A 16,858-nucleotide genomic window follows, 5' to 3' on the forward strand; every position below is an offset into this window, starting at 1 on the left:
TATCAAAGGGTAGTTACGAACTGAATTGTTATTTACCAAAAATCAGTAACAATGGCAGATGATTTCCTTGACGTTCTATAAGTAAAAAAGAAACTTTTTTTTAAAATATCAACTCAAATCTTGTATTAAAATGAGCTGCAGTGTAATTAAATTTTCTTTTAGGTTTATGGTATTGTTAGCCTCATTAACTGAAAACAAGTTGAATCATCTTACATATTTAATTTTCTTAACAAACTACTTGTTAGTAATTCGTGTAGGAAGGAATATATAATATACAGCAGAAATACAATGACTGATTTTGTTTCATAAATACATTTATAATACATATATCTAGTGTTTGTGTGTAATATTATTCAGTAAGGCTGACATCATTATCCGAGTTAATTATTGGGGTCAGGGGTATAAAAGCGGTGTTTAATGATTGGGAACGCGTCACACCACAAGTGCATACACCCTGCCCTATATATACCAGGAAATAGTTCAGGTCGGGTCCATTGCGCAGGTATTGGACAACCGGGCGGTATTTTCAAACGTGACTAAAAGGGGAGCAGATGATGAATCTGATCAATGTGGACACTTCTCGGTAATTACTCAGTCCATCAATTAGTGTTACGAAACTCCAAACACCCAATCATCACCCACAACGTCCACCCGAAAGTATATATAAATGGGGTGTTTGCAAACAAAAAGTATCATTGACAAAAAATCTGATCATGGCAGAAAAATTCCTTGACTTTCTGTAAGTAAAAATATTCCTTATTTTTAAAATAATTACTTAATTTTTTTCTTAACTTGTTTCATTTTTACAAGTACATTAATTGTTAAGCTTAAGAGTTTAAGAATAGGATTTTTTTCACAATTTTAAAACTCCTAAATGGGTTGTGATTAGTGACCGAAACATAACAAAGTAAAGGGTATTTCACAAGTTATAAACTGAGTAGGCATAGATTCGTTAATTTCATTATTAAAAATATAAAGACTAGTTTATGCATTATTATTTAAATGCCTAACATTTTGTACGAAAGTAATAAAAAACATGGTTAGATGTAATTCCTTTGTTCATTTTCTCTATTTCTGTATTTTTTATACTGACAGTGACGCCACAAACTCAGCAAACTCGTTCGAAGAAGTTTGAAGAAATGTGGTTGAAGATGGGGGAGGAGTTGGAAATGGAAGGCTTGCCAAAAAGGTGAGTTAACAGATTTTGTAAGCGTTATCGTTCTTTGGCTTGATTTAATATTCTTTTAGTCCTAATAGATAACGAAGTTTGATGACATCTGTTTTCAAAATTAATAACATGATAATAATAATAATGATAAAAAATTAAAAATATGAAAGAAAAAAACGTAAGTGCTTTATGTATTTTTTTCACATTTTCTTTCACTCTCTTATTGATGTTATATTCCACCCAAACTACCATTCGACTTTAAGTACAATTGGCAAAAAAATGAGTCATTAAAAAGGAAAAGATTGGATTCTTGTGAAATGTAATGTACCAGAATGTGTTATATGTATATTTAATAACTTTTAAAAAAAAAAAATCTTTAGTCATTACATTTTCATATTGTTTAATTTCTAAACTATCAGCTAACTGATTGGTTTAAATAATTTCGATAATTTAGTTTGAACCTAATAAAAAGTTAGTGTCTTTCACCCTCTCTGGATCTCTTTAGACCCCTAAGTCCTACACCAGAGAGCCAGGGTAACTGCGACACCTTTGCACCAGTTGTCAGTTACTCGCCGGCACTCGATTCAAACTGCAGTGCTTTTGCGCCAGTTACATGTATTAGTAACTCAGATAATGATAAGGGTCGATTTAGTAAGGCGGAAGAGTCCTAATGACTACTTTGAGGTGATAAATGTTGAAACATTAATTACAGGGTAATATTGAATCATCATCTTACTGATTACCATCGATGTTAATTCATTTACAAAAGGGTTCTGAAAAAATGTAATTGAATTACTTTTGCTAATTTCTATGTTATAAAAGACATGGGTTCTTAAAACTGGCAAACCAATAGTCACCAAATGTGGGATATAAATAAATTGAATGTGGAATCTGACACTCTGTAACTAAGATTAATTCTGATTCATTAACAGGCGAACAAATCCGGACAAGATGTGGAAATTGGAGAAAAGGATGAAGGAACAGGGCAAAAAAATGTCTTAGAAGAAGTCGAGGTCTTAAAAGCCCTCCTGGCCAGAGTGACCGTGGATTGCGAGCAAATTAAAATCATCTTAAACTTTATAGAAGATAAGTTGTCTAAAGGAGATAGCGGTACCTCGGCTAAAAGGGTCAAGTTTACAACGCTCTAGTTGTTTGATTTGTGGTACACCATTTAGTGAAAGCCCGTGTGTATCCGTGTGAAATGTACAGAATCCAACAATACTACCCTGAGCTCGCGATGATTGTGAACAGATCAAAATAATAACTGACTTAAGGTTTCGTCAAAGTCAAATTTGGAAGAATAAGTAATATCTTAAATTGGTTGACTATTTTAAGAGTCATACATCATCTGCACATCAAAATCTTTGTAATGAGTTGCAGAATTCAGATTTTATGATACCAGTATCATACAAACTTTCTTTAAGAAACTACTGACCTTTAATAATTAAAGTCTTGAAAAAAATCCTCTTCCATTCTTAGTCTTTCTTTTTTCTTCAAATAAAGAAAAAATGGTTTAAAAACTCTGAAACTATAGTCTATTGAGTGATATAACAACATACAAATTAAATATAGGAGAAAAACTATGAAAATATGAAGTGAGTGTCATTGGTATATGAAATGAAATTGTGAAAGTGGAACTACTTTTTGAAGAAAAAGTATGGAAGCCCAAAAGATCTATTACCATTATAAACTTTCTGGTACAAATGTATATAGTTTACAATAAAAAGGAGAATCCTTACAAATTATTAGCTATTTCTTAAACAGTACCTTTTATTTCTGCTTTTCCTTGATAAAGGATCCGTCAGCATCCTACCACCTCGTGTTTTTCTAACAGCCACCCTTGTATTGGGGGGTGAATACTGAAATATATATATATAATATATATTGTAAAAGAATGATGTCAAAAACAATGAATTACGATAGATATGAAACTTCATTAAAGTTACAACATGCATGGTTATGTTTCATAATGTAATTATAAAAGACTAGAGAAAAAAAAAACCTTGAAAAGAACACCAATTACAAGTAAATGACAGTATTAGAAAGGCATTTTATATATGTACTTAGATTTGCACTGAAAAAAAAAACACAGCACAAAATTAACGCAATGCTCTAATTTCATTGTCACACTTATAATTTGGTGATAGTTAATGTTGTTCTTCATTATAATAATTCCTATTATCACTCTTGGGTTAGAAATGTGTGCATAAAGGGATAAACCGCATACACACTCTTGGGTTAGAAATGTGTGCATAAAGGGATAAACCGCATACACACTCTTGGGTTAGAAATGTGTGCACAAAGGGATAAACCGCATACACACTCTTGGGTAAGAAATGTGTGCACAAAGGGATAAACCGCAAACACACTCTTGGGTTAGAAATGTGTGCACAAAGGGATAAACCGCATACATACCCAAACCCCAGGTTCCCTTATGCCTGGACTTTTCCCTTCCCGAGGAGAAGCTAATTCAGGTAACAATGATGTGTGATAAAAATCTTTGAGCTTTGGCAGCATTATGTTCCAAAGATCCTCATTCCTGTATATTCTCTCAATGAAAAGATGGTAGGGATTCAGAGTGCGAACCACAAAGTCTATCCACTCTGTTCCACAAATGTTCATAAGCCCTTGACATTGATAGTAATAATCGTGATTCTCCTTTAAGGATAATTTTCCATTTCTATACTGCAAACAAAATGACCTTATTTTGTCTGCAGCTTCAAAAAGATTTAAAGGCTTATTATGAACGAGGTTCTTTATCTCTATAAGGCCCTTCTTTCCATCAGAGGTATACACAAAACCATCAGGACTTGCTGCTAGGAAGTTGTTGTTATGATCAATTACCAATCCTGAGTCCTTCACTATCACATTCTCATTCTCTTCAGCTTTTCTGAGTTTGTATTCCTCTATAGTAGATCTTTCCTGTAGAAGTCCATTTCTAGTATGTCTATTTCCTTTAAAATTAGAATACAGAAGAGATTTCACCAAGTTTTTAACTGGGATAGATGGTCTACGCCGATAAACTTTTCCAAAATTAGAGGCAGTTAATCGTATTCTTCTCTCAGAATGCCACAGACCTGATGAAGATTGTTTGGAAGTGGAACTCTGGATCTTTGCTATCTGGGTTGAAGAGACGCATACATGTTTGTTAAGGAATTCTTGCTTTTTTGCTTCTAAGTCTGATGCCGATATATCTTCAGTAACCTCAGTGGCATCCTCTCCATATGCTCTTTTAGCTTTTGTGGTTGTACTTTGCTTTAGATTCCTTAATTTCTTCATAAATCTGTTTTTCTTTGTTTGCGGCTTCATTTGATGTTTCTTGCTTTGGGCCAGCTTCACTTCCTGTCTTGGGAAAACTTTAGTAAAAAAAGATCCTGCATGTGTAGCTGTGGATTCTTTCCAAACATTTGGAGACCACTGTGGTCCATAGTTCATACGCAAAGCACCACCATAACACCGAGCATGCCACGACCCTCTGTTGCATAGATTGTGAATCTTTCCACCATCAAACTTGCACCTTATGTGCATCCAAGACTCTGCAATGTTTGTTGTGGTGTTGCCAATCAGACGTTCAGCCTTCTCTGCTATTTTCATTAAAAGAATGGAAACATCCTGAATGATAAATTTTTCTACATCATGAAAGTCAAAGCTACAATAACGAGAATTCTCTAACTCTTCTGCACTTGCACCTTCTTCCCAGAATGTAATCTGCTCTTCAAAGATATTCTCAAAGTTTGCGCCATCATCAGCAATACCTTCATTTTGTTCGATTTGAATTTGTAAATTATCAGCAGTTGAGGTTGAAGTTGACACCTTACAAAAGTCTGAACAATTTGAATGGTTACCAAAAACATGATGTACAGAATTCAGAATATCATGTTTAAGGTGAGCAACTGCAGCTGATGTGGTAAGTTCTTTGTTCTCCCTCTGTTTTGCTCTGACACGTACTGCACATCTTACTGCAGAAACTAGCTGTACTCTAACTTTTTTTGTAAGATTATGCCTTCCTTTGTAAAGGGGGTTATTCATTACGAGCTTCTCAAGGTTGGATCTGTAACACTTACAAACATGATTTGCACACTCTTCTTTCTGAACATCCCTGCCCCACTCGGGTACTTCCTCTCTAATTTTGGCATATACAGACGAGTCCCCATCACCAACTATACGCATGTACCGTAAACCATGTTTAGTCTCTGCTTCTTTAAACCCTTCCACAATAATGTCACTTTCCATGGATTGACTATCTGAATCCCAGTTCTTGAAACAATCGTGTTCTTGTGGTTCCACCATCTTATTCTTGGCTGTTTGGCACACATAACAGTATTTATTTAGAACCCCTATATGCAGCAGTTTTCCTGTCTCTTTACCAATGACAATGGCTACACCTCCAAGAGCATTATAGCTGTGTTTGTGTGTGCGTTTTGACCATCCACCATCTGTAATAACAGTTATTGCAGGAACCTCATGATGGTAATCACCCCTTTCTACTGCCAAAGCTCTCTCTTCTGCCCCTGCTTCCAATATGTTACTCTCAAGAGCAGAAAGCCACCATTCTCCAACCTCCTTCTCTATAGCTGTAAACGATGTAGAAGACAGGCCTGGGGAGTTCATAGTACCAAGAATTTCATTTAGGTGGGATGGCCCATTTCCCGTTGTCATGCTTCCCCACACTGCACGTACATTTATGTCAAATCTAAAATCATAATTTATAGGAGTTTGCAAGGCACAAGAAGAGAATAATTAAATAAAACAAATGGCCTACGGGCCACATCGCTTACTAAACAACAGTGTTTTGTATCTTTAAAACATTTTCCCTATTTATTTTTTTGTTAAACTTTAAAGCCCTCTTGCGGCCAAAGTATTAATTCGGGATCACATTTTTAACACAAGATGTAACAAGATGTAAATATAATCGGGGCGATTATAGAGTCTTCCAAAGGAACGAGGCCATCATTGGGAGTAAGGATGACCCACATGGGTCAAACTTTACAGACAAAAAGATATAGAACTTGATTACTTTTATTTCCGAAGTTACATGATGTTCCCCAGGGGTCCTTTACTATACATTAGGTGAACCAACAAGACCCATGGAACAAGAATAATTATGGTTAAGGGGTTTGGATCTTAACCGTTTTCAAGATATTCGGGCACTTCCTGTTTGAGGGGGGTCAGGACCACCCCCAGGGCCCATGACCTATATACCATTTGATGCCCCTAACACATGGAACAAGAATATATATATGGTTTAGGGATCAGGATACTAACAGTTTCTGAGATATATGGTCATTTCCAATATCCTGGGGGTTGGGATGACCCCAGGGGTCAGATCTAATAAACCCTATATATTGCCTGTAACAGTCAATATATGATTATGAAAACCGTATATAATCATCTTTGTCCATTTTCAAGTTATTACCATTTACAATAGAGTCTACGATTTTCCCCATAAGGTTCAGTGTTACACCCCACACCCTTTTGACCCCCCATAAAAGTGGTTGGCCAACCCAAAATGAGAAAAATCAAACCAGGGTGCACAACTAGATACAGTCATTTCATGCATATCTTTTACAATTTTATGCTATGCTATGGTATGCGATTTTAATGATATGCTATGAGATTTGTATGCTATGCTATGAGAAATTGAAATAAAGGGGTTAGTGATATGGTATGCTATGCTATTGTATGCTATGAGATTTAAATAAAAACGCCTCCATACACAGAAGAGTTCCACACATTTCAAAGTAAAATAATAAGAAGCCAAAGTTTACCACAAATCTATTATGTAAACATTTATTTTTTCAAATTAAAACAATTAAAACCGAGTTAAAGGAATGTTAATTGTATGCTATGCTATGGTATGATATGACGAATGCGATTCTATGAGATTGTATGCTTTGGTATGAGATTCCAATGCTATGCTATGAGATTTCAATGCTATGCTATGGGATTTCAATGCTATGCTATGCTATCGTGTATGTTGTAAAAGATATGCTTGAACCGACTGTATGCAGACCTAACGTATCCTAGAGTTTTGTATAATTCTGTTCAGACATCTCTGAGAAATGCAACAGATAAATTCAGAGCAGCAAAGAAGAAGAAGAATAAGAGGAAGAACCGTACAAAAACTATAAGTCTCCAAACTTCGTTTGGTAGACTTAATTAAATAGAGAATCCTTAGTGCTGTGTCTACTCCTTGGTTTAATGTTTATGAACCAAACAATATTATTTTTTTTTTATAATCAACACTTGGTTTTCAAAAACTCTAATCATAAACATGCTCCTTAATACTGTGATAATTTATCTCTAAAAAATTAAAATATTAGTTTATAAGCATTTGTAACAATATCATATATGGAAATATTTTTGAAGTTTATGACTAAATGACCTTTGACAACAACAGTTGATCTTATATAAAATCAGAGGGAATTAATATCACATAACATTTTATTGCAAATGCACATAGACTTTTAGAAATGCTATTTGTAAATTATTGTTTAGCTTTTCTAAATCACCCCTTTTAATAGGAATAGATTCATGTTTATAAAGTACATGTCTTTTGACATACACTATCAAGAACATTTTAAGGCAACCTCTAGCAATTCAAAATCATCTATATATCTCTTTGAAAGAAATATTGTCCTCCATTTGAACAAATCTTATCCCCTTTTCTACAGTACCAATGTAAAACAATAAATAACAACATGGAGAGGTGATATAGCAAAAACTGTGCTGTGTTACAGCAGACCTAAATTATATATCATTTTTATTGAGCGTAAGCAATATCTATTATCATTATTGGTACATGTATGGGACATTAATACAATAAAGGATGGGTGTATATCTTCTTTTTTTAGATTATTCATAAGATATTCATAACTTCCTAGAAAGTAAATTTAACAAACAATATTAATTCAAATTTCAACATGATCAAATACATTATCATATAATTCACTAAACCTGACTATGTTTTCAAATAGTGATTGAAATTCAGTTTATTTGAAATACTACTGTAATCAAAATCTAATGAAAAAAACCTCATTGAAAATTCAGTCATATATACTTTGTGATTTGTACCTCTTTCTTTCACTTTTTCAATATTCTGAGCTTACACTATCATGTTTTGTGAAAAGTTTACAATTTCAACAAAATCGGACAGCAGAGATAGCAGGTGCATGATGTTAAAAGAAATACTTATTTTACCTAATGCAATTAAATCATTAAAAGTTATTGTTGATAAAGACAACCCCTAACAATTATGAGTTGCCTAATAGAAATCTGATATTGGATTGTTTTAATGAAAATGAATTTTTTTTTACACACTTAGAAACTTGTATATTTTAAAATCACGATTACTTAGAACAGTTGATCATTTTCAAATGTAGATTATAATAGTAAAGAATAAAATTGAACATGTTCAAAGTTTTAGAGTCAAATGCATTTCTAAATTGGCCGTCCGAAACTCAAAAAACAAAAATAAAATTAATGTGCTATATATATATATATATATATATATATATATATATATATATATATATATGACACATTGATCATGTTTCAAAACATTTTGTTCTGCTAAAGAGTAGATAATCATTCCTTTTACAAATTCACAGAGACAGCATCCTATGAGTGGTAGCTTATTGCCATTCTCATTGAGCATGAATATTTTAATGAGCATTTATGTTGATGTGAAACATGGTAAAGAACTTATTCTGCGTGATATGAGACCAATTGATTTTGGACCTTGTTTAATTAAACATTTTCTTATAAAAGACCCTTTATAAATACTGGTAGCTAATGAATGCATGTCATTGAGCATCTATTGTTTCTCAGGGCCTAAACTCATGTTTTGATTTTCATTTTTACACAATCCAAAAATAAATAATCATAATAATGAGAGATAATTACAAATTTATAAATAAAATTGTAAAATAAATCTTTTTTGAATATAATCAAAGCCAGTGTATATACCTCCGTGATCCTGGAATGCGAGGACTTGTTTCAAATTTAAAATGTTTTTTACACCCATTGCACTGAACAGCAAATACACTGGCTAAACCAAGGTTTCTTGTCTCTGTCAATGCAGTTATCGGTGGTTTTCCAGTGGATGCAAGGGCAATGGCATCAACACATTGGCATGCATGCAAAGTCATTTCATTTACATGGCTTTGTAAAGTAGTAAGATTAATTATTCTGTATCCTTCTGGACACACCTGTTTCACTTTCTTAATGGAAAGTCTAATAGAGTGATTGTCATTTAATATAGTAGAAATATATGACACTTTTCTACCAGTACCAATAGAATGTTTTTTCCACAGCTTCTTGATTTTGATTTTAATATGTTTGCCACTTGGTCGGCTTCTTTTTAAGATGCAATGTGGTCTTCCATGGTGTTTCTCTTTTCTACGCTTTTGGTGTACACCTTTTCCTTTACCAAACACACGCGAGGTTTTCTATTTGCTACCCATGCTTATACATGTAACAAGTGTACAGTAGACTACACTTTTCCCTTCCGGTATTCCATATATTTACTTTTGTAATTTTGATAATTAAATAAATTTCATTTTACATGACAGTTGTATGTGCACACATTTCATACCCATACATATAGCTAACTGTTAAAAAAAATAAACTTTACTAGCTTTAATGAGCCAAATGTTGTGGCCCAAAACACGGTCCTTAGCCAAGAGAGAGCATGTGGGGATCAGATGAAATGTGTACGATTCTTGGTATTAATTTATTTCTGATTTCTGAAAAAAACGTACTAAAAGTTCCATTTTCAAAATATGCAACAATGAAAAAAAGCAAATACCTTTTGCAGTCGCTCTAAGTCTCGAAATGTGCAAAGTTTACATCCATGTGATGAAAGATCAACCACTTTTTCTTTAACCGGAAGTCTTTTCTCTAGAAAAAGTTATTTTCGTATTTTTTCGTACAGCAAAATTAATTCTTAAAACAGACTGTACATGGTTTAAATAAGAATGTTAAATTTATAATATGCATTTTAAACGAAAATAACATGTGTGTACGCACAGCAGGCTTTGATTTTATCAGCGGATGAATTTCATCTACTTTCACTTTTGAAAAACATGCGAGACGAGAAGAACACGTTGTAAGTTTGAAGTGAAAATTTCAGCTATGTAAAGCTTACATTACATGATCATTATTACATGCACGTTTTAAAAGCCTTAGAGAACCTCGATATGGGCAATTTTACAATCAGCATTTTGTTGATCATCCATAAAGTTAGTCATAGCCGAAGTTTATTTTTGGTTAAAAATGGCGGTTAATTCTGAAGGGTTGGTGGTTTATTTTTTTACTATATCTTTCCCATGAGACCGTTTGCACTAAAAAGAAACCCTACTTGCTCTCATATAAGATCTACCGTAAATAATGACAGATACACAAATATATATTTAACGACAAGAAAACTTCTTTATTTTTTCTAAATTTCTTGTTTAAATTCTTCACAAATGTGTTTTTTATCTGTATCTAACGACAAGTCATGCATTAGTAACAACACACGTAGCAAAATGAGGGTTTATTCAAATGATATTAATAGTTTTACATTCCAGTGCAGGGTCTTTCAGTTATAAAACCTCAACATCTCATTTACATGATTTTCATGTTTGACAAAACCTTATAATCCCCTTACGGCATCACAACCGCCAGTTTCAACATAGATTTTATAGTGAACTTTTCTACAACTACAAATGACACCAGTACAATATAGTCAGGAAGTGATATACCTGTAATCTCTATCTCTCTCCCTCTCAGTATACAAAAACATTGTGTAGAGTAGGGCATTTTATATCTTATTTCTAAAGCATTTAAAAGTAAATCATATTTTAAGAAAACTGTACAGCTACGCATATTACAACATGTTACAACCTTCCTTGATTTCAATCCTTCCTTTTATTTCTTGCTGAAATTAATGATACTGTTAATTACTGCTTAATATATCACTGATTATGTTTAAAATTTATAATGTATTTTGCAGTTGGTGTTATTTTGTAAAATTAAAACCCGACATTTGCAATGTATTTTTAAATGTTTTAATCAAAAGAAATCAATTAACAAATGAGCTAGAAACTCGCACGCTATCTTCAAAATGTACCTGTGTAGTCAAGCGGGCAGTCATGATAAATGGACATGTGTACACAGAACACAAGCAAATATATATTTTGTGAATTCTGTTCATGTGTTTAATTGACTGTGTTTAGTGCCTGAAACACAGCTCGTAAGACACAGAGAATTAACAATCCGATCATTTGTCATATATCATAAATAAGAAATGATTAATTTGTAACCTTGCTGGTTGGGGGGGGGGGGGGGTTAATTTTCCAATGACTGGCAGAATAAACATAATGGCATGCACTTTTTAAATAATCAGATTCAACATGCAAAATTCAAAACTTTCACCTTGTAGCAAAAATTTATCATAATTTTGTAATCGTAACATTCAATAACACATTAAGACATTAATAAATAAGGCCACACCAATTTGATTTCTTGGTCTTCGGATTTTAGTCAAAAAAATATTGGGGCGAGCGAGCGATTTAATAATTTTAAAATTAAAATACTGAAATTTGAAAATTTAGGAGCGACATAAAAAAAATAGAGGCGAGCGATTACATTTTATTTTAAAATATCATTATTTTCTTAGAAATACATGTAAAAATCATTATTTCACTGTACTAAAACCACTGTGCAATGTCTTAGATTATGACTATGTCTCAGATTATACTTTCACACCCTATTAGTCAGAACTGGAATTATATAACAATAATGGTGCAAATTATGTATTTTGGGCACATGTATACAATATGAACAGCTTTTACCTTCGGACAAAATAATGAAACCAATTGTTAGCAAAGAATGCACACTGTTCTATTTGTTACAATTTCACTTCATCATGAACAACATTCAACAGTTTATCTTCTGCACCTCTTGGGCAGAAATTTTTCCCCCATGTTCTTGCATCTTTGCCATTATTTTTACAAATCTGGCATATGGGTCTAACAATATAATATTGCTCAAATAAGCCAGAAATGTAAGGGTCTGTATCATCTAAAAGACTGTCAACACTTCCGCAGTGAACAAAAACTGGAGGTAAGTAGTGGTTTAAGGAGGTTTAAGGTGATGCAGTGATAAAAAGCTTACCCGTGAACAAGTAAATTATTACACTATATATTTATATAAAACTAAAAACCACGAGAACGCCTTAATATCGTCATTCACGAGATTTTAACCAGACCAGTTCGAGACTCTTGCAAATCGAGAGAGGAGTTTAGATCGGAAAAGTAATTAAAAGTTTATGTTTATTCAAGCGGCAAGCTTTTAATATTATTCAAGTTGCAGAACAATTGTTTATTAATGTGAAATCGAAGTTTGGGGTGATTAGCATTATCTCCTTAAACATTGTTCAGCATGAAACCGCATGAACAGCAGTTTTCGATTTTGTCAACAATCTGAAACGTGATAGGGGGTAGTCATGTATCGGTAAGAACATACTCACAATGTTAAACTAGGTAAATACCTTTTTAAAAACCTGCAGTGCAATATTACATGTAACTCCACTGCATGTGTTACCAAAATGTAAATAAATAATGGTTGTTGTGAAATGTGTCTTGAAAGACATGTTTTAATAATCTTTAATATCAACTTAAATTTAGCGTACTACAGTTAAAAACTGCAGGTACTGAAGGCCTCTTAAGCTTGCTAAACGAGACAGTGAAGCCACCAATAACATACAATACTAATAACTTACTTGTTCACGGGTAAGCTTTTTATCACTGTAGACACATCTTGGTTTTGAGCACTCTCCACATACAATAAATTTATAACATCACGAACCTTTTGGGTCTTAAATGTATCTCGGTTACGACTGTGGTTGGCAGTGGCAGGATCATCCTGTACTTGAGCACTCGGCCTGTATGTATCGCCTGTTACTTGTCCATACACCTAATAAATTTGATAGTTTTAGAATCATATATTATAACCCATAAACAAAGTACATGAAATTAATTCAATGCCTTATTAACATGAACGATTTTAATGTTCTTTGTCATTTTATCAGATCTTGATATGTTTCGGAATCCTTTGAATGCAAAATTATGCCAACCTCGTCAAAGGCTTGATAATGGCCATCTCCTTCAGGAACAGGGTCCGGCAGAAAATGCAAACTCTGGAATTCAGCAACAGGAAGCCTTGGGGGTTAATAACTGTGCAATAGGCACAGTTATTGCACTTTTTAAACTGGAACATGTAGTGACTACTCTTTCCATGGTCTGCCAAGAAGGTCTGAAATTATAATGCAGGTGTTACTGGTATATAATAATTTATCTCTATAAAAACTGTGTTGCAAAAAATATGATGATATTAGTGTTAAACTTCTCCGTGGATTTTTTCTCTACTCATTGATAGCTATTTTTCAAATATCAAAGTACTATAAAGAATTCCATGGTAATGGTTTTGAAATTGTTCTTAATATATTACTAAATGGCGAAAATTGAAATTGTTCTTAATATATTACTAAGATGGCGAAAAACCATCTTTAAGCAAGTCCTTAAAGGTGGCTTAAAGGTGACTTAAAGGAGCTTAAAGGCTATACAACCTTTAAGCCGCCTTTAAGTCACCTTTAAGCAAGTGCTTATAGGTCCTTAATGTCCAAACTTCTTTAAGCCACCTTTAAGCCATCTTTAAGTGGCATTTACGCTCTCTTTACACTGCCTTTACACTGTCTTTAAGTGGCCTTTAAGTCAATATTGATCAAGCTGAACAATAAAAACATATATTAAATGCAAAAGCTCTTTTATAGAGATGGGAGGGGGTCATCCGAGTGATAATATAATTTCCAAGGAAGGGGGGGGGGGGGTGTTCCAGGCGGTTTTAATCGTCGCTCCATTAAACACAGATCGCTATCATCAGCACCGCTCCGATGGACACAGATTGCCGTTATAAAATTCTTTATAATTTTTTGGGGGTTTCAAAATTATTGTAGGGATGAGCGCAGTCTCTGTATCTTAATATGTGCATAAAACTAATTAAAGTATGTTTGTTTCCTATTATAAATTAATTGGTGAAAAAAATTTCTCTCTCTCTCTCTCTCTCTCTCTCTCTCTCTCTCTGTTCCTCCGGTTATTAAACAAAATAAAGATAATGAACCAAAAATGCATGATTTAATTTGATAATCGGTTTAAGGTTTGTATTTTTTTTTTTCAATTTTCATTATTTCTAACTCTAGATCTGCTAGATACATGTTAAAGATGAAAAGACTCTCAACTGCCTTTGTTATATCGGGCAGGATATTACTGCTTTGTTTGTCTAGACATAGTTTTGTTCGTTTGTGTATATCTAATAAGAGTCTATTGTTTGTCCAACTTAAGAAAACCCCTGGAACTAACACAGAATATACAAGATATACACAACAGTTGTGTCGTGTGCCCAGGTGCATGTTTGTGTATATCTAATTAAAGTCTATTGTTTGCACAGAATATACAAGATATACACAACAGGTGTGTCGTGTGCCCAGGTGCACGTCAGGGTTTCTAAAGGCGTTGAATCTTAGTATGTACGAATATAAAGTCTAGTGAATAAAAATTAATTTACATTTGTAATTCATTTTCAAAGTATTATTTCCGAGCTCTGGGTTTAAAAGATGTTACGTCTACAAATTAACGATCCATGTATGTAAGAGTAAAATCTTGAGGCTAATTAATTAATGTACCGGTGATCATAAATAGGTGTTGATTTTTTAAATATATGTATAAGGGTAAATATGTCAAATATACCCGGCCTGGCACATCATACAATTGTATATACAAGTCATTTGCAATTGCCACATGCAGTAAATACGTCACCGGTAATTGGTAATTTTGTTTGTTATAGAATTGATAGTTTAAAAATCATGTACATACAATTACATGTAAATATTTAAACATATTGGAACGGCGCCGCGATCATGAAAACCGGGAGATTGCGGGAAATTGAACAAATACCCTAATAGTATCAATGCATTTCATAAAAGAAATGATTTCATTTTCTTTCTTACATTTTTATAGCTATAAATTAGATGAACGTATATCTACTCGGTTTAAATTTATTAACTAAGAAAGCCTACTATAGTGAACCTAACGGTTTCCATTTAGGTATAATATATTTTTGTTCACTGAAGACCAAGTTCCGTATTTCATTCTAAATACACGCATGCATGTAATTTATAAATTAGATATAATTGATTGTTACAAACTGAATGGTTTGTCAAAATCTTTTCAAGTAAACACATTCAATACAGTGATTCAATATCCACTGATATATAGGATATGAAAACGCTCATAAATATGTAAGTTGCCGTGGCGCAGAGGAAGATTGGTGATGCTAGTAAACTAAGGGTCCCGGGTTCAAATCTTGCCGTGGCCGGTTTTTTTTTGTGTTTTTTTTTTCATTTTTCTTTCTATAACAAAAACCGTTTTTTCATAAAGTTAATACATTTTGTTGGAAATTAAGCACAATATTGAAATAAAATTTTTTAAATGGCTTAAAGGTGGCTTAAAGGTGGCTTAAAGAAGTTTGGACATTAAGGACCTATAAGTTGTCCTTAAAGGTGGCTTAAAGGTGGCTAAAAGATAGTCTTTAAGCTGCCTTTAAGCCATCTTTACGCTTTCTTTAAGCCATCTTTAAGCAACACATATAGCTTAAAGGTAGCTTAAAGGTGGCTTAAAGATCGTCTTTAAGCTACCTTTAAGCATCTTTAAGCTATCTTTAAGGAGAACTTAAAGATGGTCATTCATCCTGTGAATGACCCCCAGGTGTTGTCTTTAACCCCCCCCCCCCCCCCCCCCCCGCTTTTATAAAATAGGAAATGATATGATACACTGTATATTTTGTTAACTTCTGAGATCTGAGATCTTCATACCTAAACCATATAATTATTTTTGCTCTTTAATTGTGTCATTGCGCGTAAAATTGTATATAGATTATGCCCTCTTTGAGACACCCTGACATTTTAGAACTAGAAATAATAATGTATTTTATCTTATTCATATGTTATACAGTAGTGTTTGATCCATGTGGGTAATTCCTAGCCTAATGATGTCACTGCTTTGTTTAGGAGACTTTACAATTGCGAATACACATGACAGTGATGCATATAACATTTTGTTTACAAATCTTAAAAATTGAATTAAGCAATTTCCAAAATGTTAATGTGAATCACGAGAGAAAAAGCAATCAAGAAATGATTTGAAATTTGCTACTCATCTGTACACATGTAAGAATGTATTAAGAAGACTGAATCTTTATAACAAGGTTAGATGGGGGGGGGGGGTGAATGTGGAGTATAAACATTTATAATTTGAATCATTTATTGTTATTAATTTTAACTTGTCAATGAATACTACTTATTGATCCCAAGGTAGAAATATGACATCTGATCATATCTCAATAGATCATTTGTCAATTATGCAAGGTGTACATGTAATGTAATTTTTTTCAAGAATAACATTTTTTACCAGTTTATAAAAGTTTTTAGACACCCACATTATATTTTGATTTTAATAGATCATTCGACAAGGGAGGGGGGGGGCTGTTTATATTTGAGTTTATTTGGGAGTGGGGGTTCCAAGTCATATATTTGACAATTTTTTTATGTAATTTAAATTAAGACTAAGTCATACTACAGCCATGAACATG

The 16,858-nt window shown here is 33.2% G+C and overlaps 1 protein-coding gene and 2 pseudogenes across 2 annotated transcripts; 1 reads left to right on the plus strand and 2 right to left on the minus strand.

Moving 5' to 3' along the window:
* The first annotated feature begins 1,139 nt into the window (after positions 1–1,139).
* LOC128173706 (uncharacterized) lies at positions 1,140–2,382 on the plus strand (annotated as a pseudogene).
* Positions 2,383–2,476: 94 nt separating this feature from the next.
* LOC128173691 (uncharacterized) lies at positions 2,477–10,802 on the minus strand. Of its 2 annotated transcripts, none has more exons than XR_008242542.1 (3): positions 9,978–10,802; positions 2,936–3,027; positions 2,477–2,659 (listed from the first exon to the last, which is right to left on the minus strand). XR_008242542.1 is itself a non-coding variant. In XM_052839365.1 (3 exons), the coding sequence occupies exons 1-3, from the start codon at positions 4,445–4,447 to the stop codon at positions 2,644–2,646; spliced, it is 972 nt and encodes a 323-aa protein (XP_052695325.1). In that variant the 5' UTR covers positions 4,448–4,450; the 3' UTR covers positions 2,477–2,643. The 2 variants fall into 2 exon arrangements, 1 of the variants encoding a protein (XP_052695325.1); XM_052839365.1 differs by lacking the exon at positions 9,978–10,802 and adding an exon at positions 3,584–4,450.
* A 2,129-nt stretch (positions 10,803–12,931) lies between these two features.
* Positions 12,932–13,629, minus strand: LOC128174569 (uncharacterized; annotated as a pseudogene).
* Positions 13,630–16,858: the final 3,229 nt, after the last annotated feature.

This window comes from Crassostrea angulata, chromosome 2, assembly GCF_025612915.1.
Source record: "Crassostrea angulata isolate pt1a10 chromosome 2, ASM2561291v2, whole genome shotgun sequence".
In the NCBI taxonomy this organism is placed as follows: domain Eukaryota; kingdom Metazoa; phylum Mollusca; class Bivalvia; order Ostreida; family Ostreidae; genus Magallana; species Magallana angulata.